At 38.8% G+C, this 17487-nt stretch overlaps 2 protein-coding genes and 1 long non-coding RNA gene across 13 annotated transcripts; all 3 read left to right on the forward strand.

Annotated features, from left to right (window-relative positions):
- Positions 1–4912: 4912 nt before the first annotated feature.
- LOC112184567 lies at positions 4913–7540 on the forward strand. The gene is made up of 2 exons (XM_024322828.1): positions 4913–5647; positions 7436–7540. Exons 1-2 carry the CDS (start codon positions 4913–4915, stop codon positions 7538–7540), a joined length of 840 nt encoding a protein of 279 aa, XP_024178596.1.
- Positions 7541–8204: 664 nt separating this feature from the next.
- On the forward strand, positions 8205–9581 carry LOC112184568 (BTB/POZ domain-containing protein At1g30440). Its single transcript, XM_024322829.1, has 2 exons — positions 8205–9038; positions 9144–9581. Exons 1-2 carry the CDS (start codon positions 8205–8207, stop codon positions 9579–9581), a joined length of 1272 nt encoding a protein of 423 aa, XP_024178597.1.
- Positions 9582–10339: 758 nt separating this feature from the next.
- LOC112189186 lies at positions 10340–17200 on the forward strand. 11 transcript variants are annotated; one of them, XR_005806539.1, is made up of 9 exons: positions 10340–10701; positions 10807–11086; positions 11477–11642; positions 11727–11912; positions 12053–12524; positions 12716–13015; positions 13201–13664; positions 13769–14812; positions 15581–17200. It is a non-coding gene; the product is annotated as an uncharacterized LOC112189186 (long non-coding RNA). The 11 variants fall into 11 exon arrangements; XR_005806540.1 differs by having other exon boundaries at positions 10342–10701; positions 11727–11749; positions 11883–11912; positions 12053–13015; XR_005806538.1 differs by having other exon boundaries at positions 10343–10701; positions 12053–12383; positions 12497–13015.
- The last annotated feature ends 287 nt before the right edge of the window (positions 17201–17487 follow it).

Below are 17487 nucleotides of genomic sequence, written 5' to 3' on the forward strand. Positions count from 1 at the left end.
CCGCACAATTCAACCAAGAAGGGAGTATTAGCACCACCGACATCCTTCTAAGCCATCATGGACGGTTAGTATGCTACAATATGATAATTAAGTATCAATGGCTTAATCTGTGTTTATAATAAAGAGGACCTAGCTGATGATGATAATCGTCTTCATCATCATGCACCTAATCACTAATCAGCTGGACAATCCCTTTATATTTAACCTCTTCACCCGAGAGTCTATTACTGTTCCCCATGCCTTAAATACTAGCCAGAGCAACTACTTGGTTCATTCGACTTGCATTGGGTTCAGTCCTCAGACAAACGAGAATAAGGTTCTCCAAATACTAGTGCGGCGCCATCAAACCAACGAAAGCAGTTTCATATTCAAGATTTTCACTCTTGGTGATGCAAGGAGTACATGCATGGAGGCATCTAGAGATAGAAGACAAAGACTTCGATGATCTTGCTCTTGATTGTCAAAATTTACAGTTCAAGCGGAGATCTGTGTTCCTCCAGGGGGCCAGACATTGGCTGCAAACGAATATTAAGGATCAACTTGTTATATTAGTTTTTGACTTTGAACAAGAGCGATTCAGAGTAATCCCATTTGCTCAAGAATATTATGAAGATCCTGGTGGTGCTTATCGTTTTGTGGAAATGGTTGAAGTCAATGAATGTGTTGCAATAAATGATGTTGACCTCTCATATGAAAGAAATGTTATAAGTTTATGGATTTTGAAGGATTACCAACATCTGGTGGCGGAGAGTGGAGAAGATTGTATGCACCGACAGTGCAAGTGCACTGACGGTTATTTTAATCTAAAAAAAAATAACAGTCACTCATCTAATCCACTCCTTTATATATTTTAATATCAAAAAAATTAAATCCATTCATATTGCAAGTACCCATGCACTGACAGTGTGCATGGCATACGTGCCATGCACACTGTCAGTGCATGGGTACTTGCAATATGAATGGATTTAATTTTTTGATATTAAAATATATAAAGGGTGGGATTAGATGAGTGACTGTTAATTTTTTTTTTGATTAAAATAACTGACAGTCGGTGCATACAATCCTCTCCACATCCTGGTGTGGGTTAAAGAGAGTACAATCTTTCCCACAACATAGAAAGAGTTGGGATTCCCTATTCCAGTGTGCTCAATCTACACAGGCGAGCTCCTGCTCAAAGGGCTGTCTTGTATGAGTAAGGTACTTCTTTACAACCAAAACAATAAGCGTTTTACGACGATTCAAGATTCTATACCACATATCTTGGGTAGTTATCATGAAAGCATTATTCCCCTAGCCGCTTCTCCATGATGACGACAACGGCAGCTAGTGTGTGTCAGCAGGGCCGGTCCTGAAGTTGTGGAGGCCTGGAGCAAAAATCTAAATGAGGCCTTACTAATTCCAACATAAAAAAATATATTATAAAAATTTGGTCAAATTAATATAAGAAGGCAAATAAAAATAATATATAAGAATCAAAAACATAATAGATAGGAAAATTAGCCGAAAAAGAAATGAAAAGACATGAGAATGTAAAAAGGAAAAGCAAAAATATATGAAAAAAAAAACATAAATAAAAGAGAGATTACTACAGATCAAACACAGGTCATAGGTGGAAAATGGCTAGTGACTTGGCCAACTAGACTACTTCGCGTTTCATTAAATTGTTTGACATTTTTTGTTCATATATGTTATATACACATATTCTGAGATCTGAGGCCTCCCGAGATTGGAGGCCTAGTGCGGCCGCACCACTTGCACTACCTCAGGGCCGCCCCTGTGTGTCAGTGTTTGATTTCACAAATGAAAAATTGCGTTACCAAGGGAGATGAGTTTCTAGGTGTCAATTGGGATATATCCTATTAATTGTTTTCAGTTTAATGATAATTAATTGGTCTTGCGAGGTTCATCTAGACGGATGATCCATGTTGTTATTACATAATGAAGTCTCAATCGTAATTTTCGACTGTGGCATGAACGGTTTTGATGAAACCACATTTCCATGCTAATTTCTATTTTCAATGTATTGCTTCCTTTTTTGATTAATGAACCCTCGTTTGAGGAGAACGTCCAAAGCCGATACGCCCCGACTCCTGAACAACCTTTACAAAGTTAAAGCCAGGAACACTTTGCAATGTAATAGTAAAGAAATTTGGAATCTCAATAAGCGAAAAACATAAATATCCACTTGGTATATATAAATCGGCTCAATTCAAACTGCTGTACTAGCACGAATTAACAAACTGCACAAATTTGTTGTGCTACCGTCAGTGCATTGATACTTGTAATATGAATAGATGTAATTTTTTTGATATTAAAATATATAAAGGAGTGAATTAGATGAGTGACTGTTATTTTTTTAGAGATTAAAATAACCGACAGTGCAAGTGCACTGACTTGCACTGTCGGTGCATACAATCCTCTCCAAACTAGTACCAGCAGTAATACATCTACATGGTAGCAGCAAAATCCCAACAACTCCATCCATCATGAAGTTCTTAATAGCAAATAAATTTCATTTGGCCAAGTGGTTTTTGAGCTTCTACTAGGGAATTAGAAGGAGCAGTGTGAAACTTGGAGAAAGTAAAGAAACAAGAGAGAAAGCTTATGAAACCGAATTTCATATCAAAACTGCTTTTCCTCGGAAAGAATTAACATGGGAGCCAAATATTCTTCAAAATCTAGGGATGAAGGACTCGGCAGATTGTAAAAATGTTTCCAAAAAAAATGAGTGGGATATGTTGGTTGGACTGGAGGAAGGTCAAACTGGACAGAAAACAGGGGAAGTGCTCTGCTTCTTGAAGTTCAGTTGCTTTTTGGAGAAGCACGGTTTAAGACTCCAGTGGAATTTGAGGGATGATTTTATGTGGATGCAAAGATGAAAGTGTCTAGTTTGATTTCCAGCTGGAATCACATTCATTGGACACCTGTAACTTGAGATATTGTTATTTGTGTAGCCAGAGGTCAATCTGGAATCTACCCTTGCAGGTCTCTTGAATTTGCAAGCTAGGCCATATCTTTTGACACATCCTATGGTAACTCCCATTCATAAATGCCGTATATACTTCTATCATAATAAGGTGGCACAAAATGATAAGTAGAGCATTAATTTTCATCAAGGAGGCTTTCCTGGCCCTTGAATGAAGATTCTTTGTTCCCCAGAAAAAGAAAAAACATGCATCAAAGAGGCTTTAATTTAAGAATTTATATCTAAATCTTTAATCATGTAGAGACAGTTGAAATACAAGATAGATCAAGGTTTCAAGAACTATATTGAATACAATTTAAGTTCCAATGAAAAACATGACAGACCATGGGTAATAGTGTAAATAGTTTTGCTACACTATTACCCATTGGTCGAAGAACTCAGAGACCAATGGGTAATAGTTCTGCTACACTTAATGGATGAGCTGAGATGGTCTGGAGCTAGCTGCAGAGCATATAATGAAAAGCTTCTTCTGTCTGCTGATTCAAACTGTCACTACATGATTAAGGATTGAGATATAAATTCTCAAATTAAAGCCTCTTTGATGAATTTTTTTTTGGGAAACAGAGAATCTTCAATGAAGGGCCAGGAAAGCCTCTTTGATCATCATTGTGTGCTACCGGATTATGAATAGGGGTAATATATGGATTTGTGAACGCAGGTGTTGAATTCTTCATTTTGTGCCAACATTCGTCCTCCTCCTCACGTGTCCCACAGCTTGGGCCCAGTTGGCGGCGCCACCTGCAACATTGCATCAGATTCGCCCGTTGGGTCCTAAATGGAGTTAGCAGAAGAATTAATGGATGCTCTTCTCTGTGTAACCGTATAACAAAGAAAATGCTCTTTTCACGTTTTCAGCTGTCCATGTATTTAAGGATTGAGATACTTAACAGGCTTATTGATGCATCTCATCAACTCCAATGCATTATGTATATCTCGACTGTTTATATAAAAGATTGGAATTTTAGGTAGAAAATTCTAAGATTATATCCAAAGGTGCCTGCCCCGCCAGAAGTAATAAAATGAAAACAATTAATAGGATCTACTATATATTCGGCAGATCGAATGTATCTATTGTGTTCATGCAGGCAAGTCAGATTTTCTCTGAGTTGCATATTCAATCGTTTGATTGGCTAGTAAAAGATTGGTCGACCCGAGCTGCAACCCCATTAGGCCATTGGCCTTAAGAGCTGACCCGGAAGTCAACATATTTCCTTTAGTGGTTGTGTGTAGATTCTTAAGAATCAATTGTGATATTCACAAATTAACTAAAATGTAGGATCAATAAATGAATATCAATAAATTCGTATTTAAGTTAGAGAGAAATTATTAATTAAGTCTGCAACGGGACATTAAGAATATACTTAATCAAGCTTGAAATGAACATGAAAACATAATTGATAATTTAGGGTAAGTGACAAGGATATTAATTGTTTAGATTTGAATCCATTGGGACTAATTCAATTGTAAAAGGAGTCAACTATATATTCGAATGGTCTCTAGTTGTTTCCTATACTCTAGGGGGTCTCTAGTTCTAGTTGTTTCCTATACCCTATAGGGTTTATAGTTTGATCCGATAGAATTCTCTCACAAAAACGTGCAGTAGTCATGCCTATAGAATATTACAACATTGCAAAGCTTCCCATCGACATCATATTGTCTGAGATATTCTCAAGGTTGCCGGTCAAGTCCTTGATACGGTTTAGGTGCGTATGCAAATCTTGGTCCTCCCTCATCCGCCATCCTTTCTTTGTCAGAACCTACCAAAAGTTGCAGACTCAATCGTGCCATAACCACCACCTCCTTCTCAGATTTTGGAACCCAGTCACGAGTCGGTGGCACTTGCTCTCCGCACAATTCAACCAAGAAGGGAGTATTAGCACCACCGACATCCTTCTAAGCCATCATGGACGGTTAATATGCTCCAATATGGTAAGTATCAATGGCTTAATCTGTGTTTATCGTCTTCATCATCGTGCATCTACTGAGCTGGACAAGCCCGTTATATTTAACCTCTGCACCCGAGAGTCCATCACTCTTCCCCATGCCTTAAATACTAGCCGGAGCCACTACTTGGTTCATTCGACTTGGATTGGGTTCAGTCCTCAGACAAACGAGAATAAGGTTCTCCAAGTACTAGTGCGGCACCATCACACCAACGAAAGCAGTTTCATATTCAAGATTTTCACTCTTGGTGGTACAAGTAGTTCATGGAGGCATCTAGAGATAGAAGACAAAGACTTCGATGATCTTGCTCTTGATTATCAAAATTTACTGTTTCACCAGAGATCTGTGTTCCTCCACGGGGCCAGACATTGGCTGGAAACGAATATTAAGGATGAACTTGTTATATTGGTTTTTGACTTTGAACAAGAGCGATTCAGAGTAATCCCATTGCCTCAAGAATATCATAAAGATCGCGTTGGTGCTTCTCCTTTTGTGGAAATGATTGAAGTGAATGAATGTGTTGCAATAAATGATCCCGACTTCTCATCTGAAGGAAATGTTATAAGTTTATGGATTTTGAAGGATTACCAACATCTGGTGTGGGTTAAAGAGAGTATCATCTTTCCCACTAAATGGAAGAAGATGGGATTCCCTATTCCTAGGTGCTCAATCTACACAGGCGAGCTCCTGCTTAGAGGGCCATGTGGTACATGCGAGGTGCTTCTTTATAACCTAAACAATAAGCGTTTTACGACGATTCAATATTCTATGCCACAAATCTTGGGTAGTTATCATGAAAGCATTATTCCCCTAGCCGCTTCTCCATGATGACGACAACGGCACCAAGTGTTTGTTTTCAGTAATGAAAAATTGCGTTACTAAGGGTTATGAGTTTCTCTAGGTGTCAATTGGGATATGTCCTATTAATTGTTTTCAGTATAATTATAATTACTTGGTCTTGCGAGGTTAATCCAGACGGTTGATGCATGTTGTAATTACGTAAGTCCCAATCGTGATTTTCAACTGTGGCATGCAAGGTTTTGATGAAGCCATATTTCCGTGCCAATTTCTCTTTTCAATGTACTGCTTCCTTTTTTGATTAATGAAGCCTCGTTTGAGGAGAACATCCAAAGCCGATACGCCCCAACTCCTGAACAACCTTTACAAAGTTAAAGCCAGGAATAGTTTGCAATATATAGTAAAGAAAGTTGGAATCTCAGTAAGCGAAAAACATAAATATACACTTGGTCTATATAAATCGGCTCAATTCAAACTGCTCTATTAGCACGAATTAATAAACTGCACAATGTGTTGTGATTATATGGTATACTAACTAGTACCAACAATAATGTATCTACATGGTAGCAGCAAAATCCCAAGAACTCCATCCATCAAGTGTTTCCAAATGAAGGACTTGGCAGATTGTAAAAATGTTTCCAAATGAGTGAGATATGTTGGTTGGAAGTTGGATTGGAGGAAGGTCAAATTGGACAGAAAACAGGGGAAGTGCTCTGCTTCTTGAAGTTGATCGAGTTGCTTTTGGAGCAGCACAGTTCAAGACTCCAGTGGAATTTGAGAGATAATTTTATATGGATGCAAAGATGAAAGTGTCTAGTTTGATTTAAAGCTGGAATCACCTTCACTGGACACCTGTAACTTGAGATATTGCTATTTGAGTAGCCAGAGGTCAATCTGGAATCTACTCTTGCCGGTCTGTTGAATTTGGAAGCTAGGCCATATCTTTTGACGCATGCTATCGTAACTCCCATTCATAAATTCCATATATACTTCTATTCATAATAAGGTGACACAAAATGATCAGTAGAGCATTTGCATCAAAGAGGCTTTCCTGGCCCTTGAATGAAGATTCTTTGTTTCCCATAAAAAAGAAAAAATGCATCAAAGAGGCTTTAATTTAAGAATTTATATCTCAATCTTTAATCATGTAGAGACAGTTGAAATACAAGATAGATCAAGGTTTCAAGAACAATATTGAATAAGTTCCAATGAAAGACATAACAAACCATGGGTAATAGTGTAAATAGTTTTGCTACACTATTACCCATTGGTTTCAGAACTCAGAGACCAATGGGTAATAGTGTTGCTACACTTAATGGAAGAGCTGAGATGGTCTGGAGCTAGCTGCAGAACATATAATGAAAAGCTTCTTCTGTCTGCTGATTTGCTTGCTAGGTGCAGCATTGGTGGGTCAGCGTACTATAATGAAAATTCTGTCACCATGCATGCCATTGGATACAAATTTAATCTCCATTCATTCTTGAAGAAAGAGAAAGCAAACCTTTACTGCATATCTAACCTAGCAGACACACACTGATCACTACACACCTTCTCAAGAGAATTTGAATCTTGATCTTCTTCTCCACCCTCATTGAGTACTGAAAGCCATGAATCTTATCCAGGTTGTTCAAGAAGACAACACATGGTAACCTGCACACCTTCTTTCATTCTCTTTAATGTTCTGAACCTGTTTTTGTTTTTCTAAAGAGGCCTGACTCTGAGTATCTTTTAGGTTTCCACTTGGCTTCCATGGAGCAGAGCCTGACCTTGTTCTCCAAGTGGGTGACCTCTTCTTCAGGGCTCACAAGGTAAGCTAAGCTTCTCTACTCGCTGTTTGATCTCTCTTGTTTTTTTTTTTCTTTTCCTTCTGCTGTTGTTTGCATCTCTTTTAGCCCAAATGAGGTTTTAAATTATACACTTTTTCAATGAATCAAGTAAGCCTTGATAATAGAACTGATTCTATGGCATTTATAGTAAATAAGGACTCTTTGTTACCATTTTTGTGGCCTCATAACATATCCAAGTCCTGCAGGTTATTGAGTCCCACTAGGTTAGGGAGTTGTGGTTTCTTCCATGTCCTTCCAACTTTTATGACAGAGACACTGAGAGAGTTTTCTTTTACTTATCAATTCATTGTGCTTAGTCCCCTCCCCTGTCTTTTGTGTACTTTCTCAAGTATTTCTTCATCTTCATGTCAATTTCTGATATCCTCTTGCTTAAGGATTTCACTTTACTAGGTTTGCAGGCAAGCAGTTTTCTTTGGTTTAAGTCCATATATAGCTGCATAGTTGATCCCATAAACACCGAGTGACCTTATTACAATAGGACCTATCTGAGCCATATCTCCATTGTGTTATTTACTTGTAACCTAATAAGCAATTGTGCCATAATATGCTTTCATACCTTAATCATGCGAAATTGCCATTTGATTTTTGTGCAGTCCATCTTCCTTAAAAAATCCAACCTTTTAAGAACGATGGCTTCGGACAACTCACCATCACCACTATTGGAATTGCCCGACTTTCCTGGGGGAGCTGATGGATTTTTGTATATTTACAAGTTGTGTTATGGAATCAGAGGTCCACTCACTGCTTCAAAATCTCTCCCTTTCCTCTGTGCGGCTGATTATCTGGACCTGAAGGATGAACTAATTTCACAAACTATGAGCTATCTTTCTGAAGGCGCACTGTATGAGAATGGGGAAACATGTGCAGAGATTTTGAAGCATTGCGATGACCGTAGTGTTCGAGAGTATGCCAACAGATCTCTGATTGCACAGAGATGTATCCAGACCGTTGACTCCCATGTGTCAAAGTATTTTCTCAGGAGACACCTACCTGAAGGAGTAGGAGATGAGGCTAAGAAAGCATTGCTTGAAGCAGTTGCTCCTTTGTATTTTAGTCAAGTGTGTCAACCACCAGATGTTAAACACCTGATTCGCCTACACAGGGCTGCAGTATCTCTTGTGGCTTCCCAAGAATGTTTGAAATGCCTTGAGCATTGTATCGGTGCACATCTTCATGAAGTTTCTGCAGAAGCTTTGTGTGGAAGCCATCATTTTGACAGCAACACGGTTCATCGCCTTGTCAACCATTATCTCCGCAAGCATGAGGGTGGTGAAGAGATTGTCGCTGATGATAATCAAATAGTTCCTGAAAGCACAGTCGTGGTGGCTAATCTTGTTGATAAGTACCTCCTGGAAAAGGTTGCTAATTTGTCAGTGGCTCAATTTCAAGAATTAGCCGCCTCAGTCCGCCATGCTAGAGCTGTGGATGACAATCTCTATTTTGCTATTACTTTGTATCTACAGGTAAAGTTATTTGATTTTCTCCTTGTAAGTCTATATTAGTTCTACATTTTGATTTGGTTTTTTTTTACCCTTTATCTGTATTGATATGCTAGTGTTTCAATGCAGTACCACCCTAACTTGGCTGAACCAGAGAGAGAGCAGATATGTCAATCTTTGAATTGCGAAAATCTCACTCCTGAAGTTCGGATTCAAGCAGCAAACAGCCGTAATTTACCCTTGCGAACAGTTGTTGAGCTTTTCTATCTCAACAACCAGGAGCTTAAGGATGAAGTTGAAGAGCATAAGAACCGGATTTCTTATCTTGAGAGTGTGAACATGATGATGAATGAAGTCATTGAGAATCTAAGGAAAGAAGTGGAGAAGTTGGGCAGTGGGAATTCAAAAGGATCAAACAAGTGGACAACCATGTCTAAGAAATTGGGCTTCAGCAAGAGGCCTCTGCAACTGGGGTGTCGTACAAGTCAGGATGCTGTGCACAACCCAAACCCTAGGAGGAAGGACAACATTCTACCGGAAAATACAGACTCCTCCTCTGAGGAATGAAGATTATACTTGCTAATGGGTAATCAATGGAGTTGGTATCTTGCGGAATCTGAAAAACCGGTAGATGGCTTAAAAGTTGTTGGTGTTCTCTTTCGAACAATTATTAGTTTGATGTATTATGTGCTTGGAGTTGGATATGTATCGTCTTTTGTTTAACTAATTAAGTATGTGAGACATATGTACTTGGAGTTGGATATGTATCGTCTTTTGTTTAACTAATTAAGTATGTGAGACATATGACCTTTCCTCTAGGCATTTGCTGAATGAATTTGGTTGCTGTAGTCGAGTTGATTTATATTTGACTTTATATGAAGGGACAAGAAGCATATTTCCAGTTGGTTTGGAATGAAATTTCAATTCTGGTAAAATAAGCAGCTTGGAGGTTCTGGCTTTGGTTAAAATGATATATATTTGTAGTCAGTAACATTGGTGCTTTGGTTCAACCCTCTCTTATGGCACCAACGTCTGATCAAGTTGATAATGGGACGGAATCCCTTGAAGATCTTGTTAATTTGGTGGTTATAACTATAGTAAGTCTGCAATGCTTTGTGATCGAGAATGGAATTAGTATATATAAATAAATGACAGTATGAGAGGACCAGATTGTAACTAGATCACCACAATCTGATTCATATATTTCCCTTCATTCGCCACCCCCCATTTCCCGTTTCGAAAATAGAGGATTTTGTTAGCTCAATATTACTGATCAGCTAGCTGGACCTGCAATAAGTGGCCTGCTCTTGAGCTATAGTTTCATTATTAAGGGACCTTTTTTTGTTTTTGTTTTTTGTTGAACAGATAGTTTCATTAAGGGACAAAGGCCGGAGAGCCAAGAAAGGCCCAAAACTGTTGTACAAACAATTCTTGCTAATTCCAACTGAACCAGGTACCCACCCGAGAGTTAACTGGACAAAAGCAAAATTGAAACCAGCTGACTAATTGCGGAGGGCCATCAGTCTTCAGTACTCCAAGTAAGTAAGGATGGTGGTGGCGTGTTTGGCAAGCGAAGCCACAGTGTGAGCGACTGAATTCGCTTCTCGGGGGATCCAATCCCAGCATATTTCAGACAACTGGAGGCTTCTTCTTCTTCTTCTAGTCTCTTCAATTAATTAATTAAAGGGTAAAGTCCGCCAAACTCTACTCTTTTTCTTTGATTTGATGTCTGTGATCACTCCTAGTGAGTCCGATTCCACAATAACCTTTGTGAAATTGTGCTCCAAAGCAGAATTGACCGATCTAGCACAGCACACTGGTGATTTCGGATCATCACTCCTAAACCACAAGCAGACCAAGCAGCATCGCAATTGATCTTTACGAATCCATCTGATAGATTGAGCAGGGGGTTGAAGCGGAGGGGCTGAGATCAAGCTTCTTGTTCCCCAATATTCATAAGCCAAATTTGATCCACTTCTGATGATCAATTGAGGACTCGGCGGCTTCTTTTGGTAAATAAATTCACACCTCGCAGTCCAAATCTTCCAGCACTCCAATAGAAGCTTATCAAGGTAAGACAATTCTTTTTTTTCTTTTCTGTTGGTGTAGATACTAAATTGTAAGAACTCAGTAGCCATTTATCTGTTGTTGTGACTGAGAAAAATTTTGATACCAAGTGGTGACCCAAACCATATTAGATCAACCCAAGAACATACAAGTAGGATATATGTTCAATAGATTCTTCATGACCACCACAAATCGGGCAGAGAGGTGATGAAGAGATTTTCCTTTTATACAAATCTACAAGGGTAGGAATGGCCCCAGATATAGCTCTCCAGAGAAAGTTTTTGACTTTTGGAAGCCTATCAATTTTCCAAATCACTTTCCATACATTTCTGTCCACTATGTGTGAAGAGTGTCTATTGGAGTGCATCCAATGATAACCTGATCTAATTGTATAGGCACCATTCTTGTTCCATGGCCATATGAGGCGATCGGAACCTTCACCATCACCAATAGGTAAAGACAGAAATGTGGCCAAGAGACCAAGCCCGGGTATCCCAATCAATCAATGAGTAGACTCAATCAGGGTAGTTTAAGCCCGGGTATCCCTAACCGAAGTTTGGGGTAAGTGATGAGAGGTTAATCAAGAATAGGATTCTAGTTTCTCTAGTCAATTTCTTGATCTTGTTTTTATTGTATTTCTTGCAGGTTATAAGTGGCCAGCTCTACCGGTACCAGCCTGGTTTTGTTGCATATATGATTAACCAAGTCTTTGATTAACCGTAAACTTTATACATTCGCTTTGATACTTAGATAAGATAATCAAGCCTTTGATTTCCTTCACTTTTGCTATTGTTCATGCAGATGTTCGATGGGCACTATTGTTTAATTTTGGTAAGAATTACCTTTACATACCTAAATTGGCTTAAGGGCTACTTCTACATATCTTCATTTCTTCAATATATACTTGGGATAGACTTGAAAGCCAGAAATCAAATTTTTCTCATGATTGCTTTCACGATTTTCTTGCACAGGACTCCTATTCCTGGTAAATATTTATATTGGGGGGCTCCATTTGTCATGGTGCCTTTGATCAAGAAATGGAGACAAGACATTTGTCAATGCACAGAACTATCGAAGATTTTCTGCACTATGGTAGCAACTTTGTGCCAATAAGGTATTCTTACTCAGAAATTAAGATGTCCAACAATTTCAAGAACAAGCTGGGTGAAGGAGGCTATGGCTCTGTATTTAGAGGAGTATTACGTAGTGGCCGTTTTGGAGCCATTAAGATGTCTGGGAAATTCCAAATCAAATGGACAAGATTTTGTGAGCAAAGTGGCTACAATTGGAAGGATTTACAATGTATATCAATGTGGTGCAACTTGTTGGTTATTGTCTTGAGGGATCAAAACGTGCTCTAGTCTATTATTTCATGTCTAATGGGTCACTTGACAAATACATTTATTCCAATGCAGAGACTACCCCGTAAAGTGTCAAGAAAAGGTATGAGATCCCTCTCAGAGTGGCTCAAGGGATCAAATATCTTCATGATCGAAGTTGTGAGATGCAAATTTTGCATTTTGATATCAAGCCTCACAACATTCTTCTTGATGAGAATTTCATTCAAAAAATTTCTGGCTATGGTCTTGCAAAGTTATATGCAATTGATGATTGTATTGTGTCTTTGACGGCAGCACGGGGGACAATTGGATATATTGTGCCAGAGTTGTTCTACAAAAATATCGGAGGTGGCATGTATATAGTTGATGTGTATAGTTTTGGAATGTTGTTGATGGAAATGGCAAGTAGACGGAAAAATTTCAAAGAATAAAGGATGCTTCACATCTACTGTATCTGAGTGCATCTCATGGTGTTCATAATCTTCAGCAGTTCCAGAAACTAAAGGATGCTATTTAATTAAACAACATCTACACCATCATCTATCCCCATGCTCTATGGCTGCTGTCAATGTTGTTGTATCCCTAAGTATACAGGTAGTAGATTTTAATTATGTTGCATGCAGTTATTACAAATCAGCAAGCCTAGATCGGTTAAAGTCCTACTGATATGTGAATCACATCTGCAAATACTGATCTATATTCTATAATAATAAGTTTAATTGTGGTATTAGAGACTGTACTTTTGGTATGTATTTTGAATGGTTGGTTTGTTATGGTAGGTTGCGAATTCTAATGTTCGTTAAAATGCCCTGCATTTACTTTTGGACTTGTTCCCTCTTCAAGATCCTGATTCGATTGAAGAGGTCAAAGATTTATGGCTTGATAAGCAGTTCTTTTTATTGGCGAAATTACTTGTAGATGATTGTCCAGAGGTGAGAGTGGTTGCAGTGGAAAGTTCTTGTCAAATTCTTCCATCTGTTTTGGGAAGTAATCCCTTTGCGTACCATCACAAAGTTAGTTACTAGAATTTTTGATGATATGTCACATGATACAAGTCATGAGGTTAGGCTTTCCACACTGAATGGCACTATGCGTTTGTTTGGCAATCCCCCATGTCATCAATTTCTTAATGTGCTTCTACCCAGATTGGGGCATTTGATGATGGACAATGTCCTATCAATAAGAGTTGCCATGGCAGATCTCCTCCTTATTACGGGATATTCAAAATTTCCATTTCCATAAGGTATTAAGTGCTCTCAGAATTATGCTTCGTATAAGTGCTTTTATTACATTTGATGCCTTTCTTAGTATTTGTTGGTTTGTTTACTTCGCTCCATCTTTCAACAGGTAGTGAAGTTAGATGAACTATTATCAACCCTTGAAAATGATCAACCTCAAGTTGCTCAGAAAATTGCAAGGTTGCTTATGCCATCATACTTTCCCTCAAAAGAAACAGTTGAAACAGCATGCAATCGTTGTACTACAATTGTAAAAAGGTCTCTGATGGCTGGAGCAAGGTTTTGTGAATTTGCTGCGTCCCAAGGGGCATCTCTTAAGTCTCTGATGGAACTTGTTAGGGTAATGATTACTTGGTCCTTACGCTTAATAATCTGTATGAACAACAAGTTGAGGGTTTACTTACTTCTTCTTCCAACCTTTGCAATACCCTAGCTGGTGAGCCAGTTTTCAAGAAAGAGCTTAAATAATTATTTGATGGTGAAAAGTTGAAGTGCTTGATTGCTGCGGCACCTACTGGGCCTGCTCAGTCTTGTGTTTTCAACATTGTTTCAACTGTCTCTAGCTTCTGATGATGTGGCAGGATATCTTGATGAATGTATGCATCTGGTGACTAATTGTAGTGGTTTATCCAAAAATGTGGCTGGAGAAGCAATCTAAAGTGAGGTCTGCTCACAATTTGTTGCTGTCTTGTGATGCGATTGATGGTATGCTGGAAGCACTAACAGCACTTCTGCAGAAATCAGCCTATCGTTGCCATATTAAATATGGCAGTGAAATTAAGAACTTGAGTGTTTTCTCTGCGAAAAGAAGGAAATCAAAGTCCTCTGGCAAAGTTTCAGCTCGACATAAACATGTTAGTAGAAAAAAAGTCACCAGTTTTGGGGAGGATTATTCAGTTGCGGCAGGAATAGCCTGGCAAATCAGGGACTCGCTTGTATCTGTCAATATTCAGAAGGCTATATTGGGATCTCAAACTCTAGAATCCTTACTTATATTAAAGGTCATTTCCGAGGTCAGCATTCTGGCATGCATTATGAATGTATGGACACATTTCCTGCTTCAGCATATACAGATCTTGCGCTGCATTCATCTTTTCAAAATGTCTCTTCCAATAAAAATGATAGGACTCATTCATCAGGGTCTACTTTGGAGGTAAGTGACATATCTCTCAGCAGTGATTCTGTTTGTCCTTAAATGGTTCTACATATCTAATGTAGAGTTTCTCTCACATGTATTACTGTCTCACCTTTGGTTCATGTGCTCTTGTAGTTATTTTCTTCACATTAACTTCTATTGAAATGCTATGCTGGTTATTGTCTTAATTATGTTTTCTCTTATTTGAAATTGTTTTTGCAATCATATTGTTAATCTTCACCGCCATGATTAGAAAGATCAATTCCTCAATTGTGAAATGATAGGTAACTTACCAGAATTGAATAGATAAATATTCTTTTTCTTGCATCAATTCAAGGTGTTGAGCTTCTCAAATGTACTGAGACTTGTGGTAGAATTTTTACAAATTATAGGGCATTCGTACACAAACAAATAAGGCCCTGCATATATTGTGTTGATGCTTATTGAAAGCTGTTCAACATTGAGAAAACTACGCCAAACTCATTCATATTATTCACTTTGCCTTGCAAGAGATTATTTTGAATTGTATTGTACTGTTTTATGTTGTGGCACTTCTTTCTAGTAATTTTCTCAAAGTTTCTTTTGGCACCAGTCATTATTTTGTATTTTGTGTTTGAGAACTGACTTCTGAGTTTGATACGGAGATATGCTCAAGTACTATATGCCTTTACTGGTCTCACATACTTGATATCCATCTTATTGTAATTTCTGATTGCTTTAGAAACAAAGTAATCCACCTGCCATGATTCGCTTCTAAAGTTTTGCTTCCGTTTTCTTTTTCACCAGACCGAGTTGGAACAGGCATTGAATCATGTGCTTAATTGTACAGAGAAGCGATGTGGAGTAGGCTATTCTGGACAGTCTACCAGAGTTTATTCAGAATCTAAGCATGGTAGCGATAAGTCTGCAAGTTGTCGTGAGAAAAGGCACAGAGAACCTCAAACACATGCCTCCATTCCAAGCAAGATCAGTGAAGTTGAATGGTGAATTGGCTTTCAGTCTTCAATGATTGAGTAGGCACTATCTACGTTCATTCGACATGGTCTTCTGCGCTATTACACATTGCGTAGCTTGGTATTTATTTGTTCAAGGTTACAGTCTTTTTTTGTGGATATCATTTAAAATTAAACAATGAAGGTGCAAAGCATATCCACTTTGTTCTATGGTAAATATATTTCATTTCTTCACACAAGTAGTGTTTAATATAATCAACAATTTATGCAGGAAATGTATATACTGAACCAAAGAAGGTGGCCAACAAGGTGAAGATGCTTACTGCAGTCCAAAGGTTCATGATCGATGCTGCATTGCTGCTACAATAGGTTTTGCTCCTCAAGCTCAGGAAAGGTGCTTAACATCCACATCAGGTTATATACGATGTGTCATATGACTCATATCTACTTTGGAGCAACAACCTTGTGAGAAAATTGATTTTGAGGAGGAAGATTTGAAAAGCTCCTTCACCTATGCAGCAAAGTTGCTTAATCTAGCTCTTAAAGATGCGACTGAAGCTTCACCACCTCCAGCAGAAGCTTCTGATCTTGCCAACTATATGCTTGATTTAATCATCTCGATTGAATTATACTTGGGCAGTTGGGCTAAACCTATGCTGGACAGTTGGCGGCAGCAGTGAAGCCTTGGGTTCCTGACTTGATTTTGGCATTAGGATCTGGGCACATTATGAAACAGATTATGGGAGAAGATCGCAAACGAGTCCAGCTAATCGCATCAGAGTCCACTTTCCATCATGGCTCTTAATGTAAAGTCAAGACTGAGCTCTCTGAAGCTAGTGAACCTGATGAGTTTCCTGCTTTGAAGAAACTTCTTACAATGATTGTCAAATTGTTAAAATAAAATCTCAGCATGCAGGGTGTGTCTGGGGCGATCTTCATGATTGGCTCTATAGTAGGGCTGGAAAAGAAAAATTTTAGGCTAGTTTCCGGACTTCTACGCTTCGTATGCCTGAAGATATTTAAGCATGATGATAGAGAATGGGGTGACTTGATGTTGGCATTTCTGCAAGATATCTACCCTCAGATTGAGAGAGAAATCGAGGAAGAGTGTGATGAAGATGGAAGGGAAAAACTGGAAAAAGCCAAGGACTTGCTGGAACCTATTTGATTGCATCATCCGCATGAAACTGGGAGGTTCTCTATGATGGAGGAGTAGATGGAGAACATGAGCCTCACATGTATGTGAACATGATTTTCCCCCTGCATCCCTTAGCTTCATATGTATATGTTATGTTATGGATTGAAAAAAATCTCTAGCCATAAATCCAAGATTGTTGCCTGCACATGCCCTATAGTAGTATAGATCATTTGTGCCACCTGATTCTGATGGGGAGGAGTATAGATTGTGAAAGTAGGTGTTGACCTTTTCATTTTGTCCCATTTCTCTTTTCTATTTTTGTCCCATTATCTACTTGATGAACCATCTTGGCAGTCTTGGAAAGAGATGAAAAACCCTAGCCGCCTCGGCTTGGGTTCTCTCCCATGGCGGCCGACGCCGGCCCGTCTTCTAAGTGGAGGTTTTCTCTCTACACTCTATGGCCTATCAACAACCCTCCAATTTGGAATTGGTTCGATGAATTCCCAATTAAGTCAACCCCTCCGTCGGACTCAAGTGATCAAAAATGAACTTCTGGCTTCTCGGTATTGGCGGAGTGGGCGGAGTGGAATTAGGGAGGCGAC

The sequence above is a fragment of the Rosa chinensis genome, chromosome 2 (genome assembly GCF_002994745.2).
Source record: "Rosa chinensis cultivar Old Blush chromosome 2, RchiOBHm-V2, whole genome shotgun sequence".
Classification (NCBI taxonomy): Eukaryota; Viridiplantae; Streptophyta; class Magnoliopsida; order Rosales; family Rosaceae; genus Rosa; species Rosa chinensis.